Consider the following 5,154-nt stretch of genomic DNA (forward strand, 5'->3'; position numbering starts at 1 on the left):
TTCCACACTTTGATTTACTATGTTTTGGGGGGGGGGGGGGGGGGGGGGGTTGTTTTACCATAGCTCCTTCCCATGTTCCTGTCAAGTTTATATGTTAATTCAACATTTTATCAAGGGTTACTTTTTGTTCATAAATTCAAAAAATGTTCCCTCCTTCCAAATTTGTTCACATCATCAAAATGTTCATGTGTTTTACATGTTCGAAAATTAGGAAAATGTTTGTGTTTTAGAGAAAGTATTTGTATTTTTTACATGTTCAAAACCTATCTCCACTAGGTAAAAAAAAAAACTATCTCCACCTCTTGCAAACGGTATGCGCATCGCCACGGCCGCCGCTATAGCCCTCATACAGGTCGACCACTTCTCCCGTGCCGCCAACCGCCCCTACCATTGACTCCCTTTTCTTCCTTTCCTCCTTGCCCTAGCCGCGCACAGGGAAGGCCTAGGTATGAGAAAGGTAATGCTGCACCTTACAGTTTAAGAGGTTAGCCATGTTGGCACTTTCGTCTTCCTCTAGGCCCAATGTGTAAACATTGATTTTAGCAAAATTGATTTTAAGTCCGGACATAGCTTCAAAGCATAAGAGGATGATTTTGATGGTGGTTATGCTCTGCATGTTTGGCTGGAATAAAAGGACCATGTCGTCCACGTATTGAAGATGAGAGATCCCACCAGGAAGGAGATGAGGCACCACCCCTCTCAGGTGCCTAGCCGTTTTCGCCTTGTGTAACATACCCTAAAGGGAATCAACCACCAGGTTGAAGAGCAGCGGGGATATATAGTCACCCTGACGTAGCCCTCTGTGGTTACGGAAGAAACCTCCTACCTCCCCATTGATCATAATGGCCGTCAGCCCTCCTTCAACCAACTGACAAATATGACTAATGGAACCCGATTCGAAGCCTTTGCGATGTAACACTTCCCGTGGGAATGACAAGCTCACCCTGTCATAGGATTTTTCGAAGTCGAGCTTAAGGATAACGACCGGTATTTTTTTCTTTTTGAGCTCGCGGATAACTTCGTTAAGGCAAAGAACCCCTTCCAGGATAAATCTTCCCTTTAGGAAAGTAGTTTGGGCATGGCCCACAATTTTTTCTGCAATAGGGCCAAGGCGCAAGGCATAGCATTTCACCGCTAGTTTAAAGATAACATTGATAAGAGCAATGGGGCAGAATTGCGAGATCTTGTCAGCACCCGAGATTTTGGGATAAGGGCAAAAATCGTGAATTTAATCTTTTTGATGCCGACACTAAGAGAGGTTTGAGCTAGGACCAACAAGTTTTGAAGAAAGCAACAGGGAAACCATCAGGTCCGATGCGGCATCCATCTTCATTGCCCTTTAGGCAATCTCAATTTCTTCTTCCAAGAAACTAAGGGAGATGAACTCATTTTCTTGCTCAGACACCTTTTTAGATGCCTCCCACATGTTAATGGCAAGCTCGACCCTTCTGGTTTGCGACACCCCATAAGTTCCTGATAAAACTCATAGATATGCTTGGTAAGGTCTAGCAAGAAGTTAATTTTTCCCGAATCAGTGATCAATCTAGGAATGTGGGTGCGTCTTCTGTTGCCGTTAGCAATTGCGTGGAATAAACTCGTGTTAGAATCCCCTTTGATGATGCTGAGGAATCTACCCCTTTGGTTCAAGTAAATTTCATGGTGCAGTATTTTTAGGCTAACTTATTTGTTCTTGTAGAAACTAGAAAGATATGGCTAGAGGATATATGTAAATGTAAGTTTGTTGCATGTACATTTCACTTTCAGTTATATGTAGGTTATAAAAAAATTAATATTATATGTATATGAAAATGTACAGCTGGTATGAAAAAAAGTAGACATGTATCAAAAAAATGTATTAGATGTATACGAGAAATGTACAATGTGTACCAAATATATATTAGAAAATTGATAAGCATGTATTTGAAAAATGGTAAACGTGTCTAAAAATTGTTCCTAGTATATATGAAAAAAATGTACAATGCTTATGAAAATGTATACATGTGTTGAAAAAATAAAAAGGAAAAGGGGTGAAAAAGGGAAGAAAAAACCCGAAGGAAACCAAAGAAAATCGGTAAAACCGAGGAAAGAAACAAAGGAAACTAAATAAAAAAAATAAAAATAAATATAAAAATAAAAAATAACGAATAAAATAAAAAGGATAAAAATAATGAAATAAACAAATAAAACGGAAGAAAACAAAATAATAGCAAAGGAAAACAAAAAACGAAACCGAAGAAAAACTAGCGACCGGGCGAAGCGTATGTTTCTGAGACAGCGTGCGGGCGAACATGGGCCGGCCCGGTACTGAGCGCCTTGTAAAGAAAACGAGCGACCGCCCCTCAAAAGAAAAAGAAAAAAAGAAAGCAAACGAGCGACCGGGCGGAGCGTATCTTTTTCCTCTTCTTTCTCGATCTGCAGTCGGCGCAACCTCGGCGAAGCCCTCATGGCGATGGCGGTCCGCTCGGTGTGCAAGCGGCTCGGCGGCCGCGGCCTCCGCCCGTCGCTGACCGCGGCGGTGGCGCAGCATCCCCAGCCCACGCCCTCTCGGTTCCTGCACTCAACGGTAAGCCCCCCCGCCCCCTTCACGCATCGGTGGAGTCGGAACCCTAACCCTAGCTATTGCGGATTCTTGATCCCCATCACGGGATGCGGGTACTAAATTAGTCGTGACCGTCGAGGTTACGTTCAGGTGGTCACTATTTTTGCAATTTGTCATGTGGTTGAACTGAATACTCTGTAAGGTGGTTGATAGGGATGCCAGATTCCAGGATCCCTAGCTAATACTGTCTTGCTGCCTGGAATTTGGGTTGCCTTCCCAAACACAAAGGGGTGCTGGGCGTTATAAATTTGAGAATTTAGAACCAAGCGTTACAATACATAGACAAATTTATTCACAATGACGGATGTGCCTTGGGTGATGTTGGTTTGGCAAAAATACTATGAAAACACCCCTCCTCATGCCATGCAACCCTGTGGATCTTTCTGCTGGAAAGATGTTTTTTTTTTCTCAAACATGGATGTATACAGAGGGATCACCTCCTGTATTGTGAATGCCGGTGACACTGTTCTATTCTGGACGGATGCTTGGGAACAAGATGGCTTGCTGATGGACCAATATGAGCACCTCTTCTCTTTTGCTCTTCCGGACGTTCTCTCAGTCCAGCAATTCATGGATCCTCAAGACCATCTGCACAACTTTCACCTGCCTCTATCCTTGGAGGCTCGGGAAAAGCTTCAGGACCTCCAAATCAAGAACAGTGCGCGGCTCGAGCCTTGGAGTCCTGATGATTGGATCTTATATTGGGGGGATGTACGATACTGGCCAAATAAGTGCTGTAGATAGATTCTGCTTCAGGCAAATACAACCCTCCCCTGTTCTGACCAGCATATGGAAATCCAAGTGAATCATGAAACAGAAGGTTTTCACTTGGTTATGGCTCATGGATAGACTGAGCACTAGGAATATGCTTAAGAGGAGGCGCTTTGATATTGGAGAGGATCTTTCTTGCCTGCTGTGTGATGATGACGTGGAAGAAACCACCATACACCTATTCTTTGCTTGCGCATTCAGTGCCTCTTGTTGGGATACCATCCATATTCATATTACCTGGGATACCACAAGGGGTCTACCTGAGATGATGAGCAATGCTGCTACTGCCAAACTGGAAATACTTGGATGGTGTGACTCCTACATTGGAAGGGTGGGCTGCTTTGATTAAGGAGGATTTAAATCAACTAAAGTTCAGGGTCTCCCCTGATCTATCTGACTTCCTAACCTCTTTTGTAAATTTCCATTGTACTCTGCATGTTTAATTAGCAACCTAGCTTTTCCTTCTCGTTTACCAAATGCTACAATCTGAATCTGAAAGAAGGGCATAATAATCCTGGGTTCAGAATTCGCTTGATAAGTTGATATGCTGCTGGTCTTAATTTACTTGCATGCTTGACTGAATTTAGCTTGGTGCTAGTGCATGCTGTCAGACTCAAGTGCTGAATGACATAAGCATTGCATTGTTTGCCAATTGATTGATTGCATGCCTCTTGAGTGCTACTGCTGTCATAAAGCATATATACCTGCTCTACTTCTGATATAAACTTCGATATTGATCTGTTCCTGATTTGGGTTAATGCGGTTTCTCCCTGTCTTGCTCTGTCAATAACAATGCAGAAGGCGGACGCAACTCGTTTGGCTGAGATCCAGCAGGTCAAAGAAGAGCTCTACCGCATGATGTCTGAAAACAGGGAGAAGATAGGAAACCAGAAGGGCCTGATCAAGCACCTCTCATCCCATGTGGAGCCTAAACCTGAGGACCCCGTCTGGTATGATTTTGAGCCCGATATTGTTCTATATGCCTGTTACATTCTTGGTTTACAAGGGCTCTGATCTCTCATGAACTGCCCTGCAGGCGCTTCTATCGCAGGGCAAAATGGTACCATTTAGTCTTGATGTATAGCCCAGCATTCCTTTATGGCTACATGTCTATGTTGGATGTGCCTGATGGCAAGAAGGAGATGACGCCAGCTGAGAAGGATGATTTTAACAAGAGGATGGCCGCGTTGATGCCCAATGTAGAACTTTGAGGACAGCTAGTTGCATAGCGACTAACCCCAGCACTTTATGTAGTTGCCATTGCTCTGTTTGGACACTGCGGCTTTGTTAGACTAAATTATCCGTCATGTTCAGTGCGATTATATGTTATGGTAAGGCTGAACTAGCTGTGATGCTTGGTGAAAAGTGCTATCTTATATGTTAAGACTGAGTTATCAGTGAGAATGTTGGCTCAAGTGGTATAGTACTATGTTGATGTTATTTGGGTCTCCCTTGGCAAGTTAGTTGATTGGTTCTTTGTTTGTTTAAGGATGTGTGAGCTCTTTGCTCACACTGTATTTCGTTTGTCTGATGCATAGCTGAAAACGTGCTTGTGTGGAAAGGGTGATGACTATTTGGCTACTCTGCTGTGTTCTGTAACAACAGTAAGACATGATTGCTCTCTAACTGCCCCAGTGTGTCAAGATAATTCCATTTTTGTGACTTAGCAGTACTGTTTCATGTACCATTAATCTTTAGAGGGAATGAAGATCAGGAGTATCATAAGATGCCTGCATGTAACTTTGAATCCAGTCACAGCCATGTATGAACCAATTTTGATTGAA

At 43.1% G+C, this 5,154-nt stretch overlaps 1 protein-coding gene across 1 annotated transcript; it reads left to right on the forward strand.

Annotated features, from left to right (window-relative positions):
* Window positions 1-2,335: 2,335 nt before the first annotated feature.
* Window positions 2,336-4,810, forward strand: LOC125527348. Its single transcript, XM_048691874.1, has 3 exons — window positions 2,336-2,563; window positions 4,169-4,320; window positions 4,407-4,810. Exons 1-3 carry the CDS (start codon window positions 2,444-2,446, stop codon window positions 4,579-4,581), a joined length of 447 nt encoding a protein of 148 aa, XP_048547831.1. The 5' UTR covers window positions 2,336-2,443; the 3' UTR covers window positions 4,582-4,810.
* The last annotated feature ends 344 nt before the right edge of the window (window positions 4,811-5,154 follow it).

The sequence above is a fragment of the Triticum urartu genome, unplaced genomic scaffold, assembly GCF_003073215.2.
Source record: "Triticum urartu cultivar G1812 unplaced genomic scaffold, Tu2.1 TuUngrouped_contig_364, whole genome shotgun sequence".
In the NCBI taxonomy this organism is placed as follows: Eukaryota; Viridiplantae; Streptophyta; class Magnoliopsida; order Poales; family Poaceae; genus Triticum; species Triticum urartu.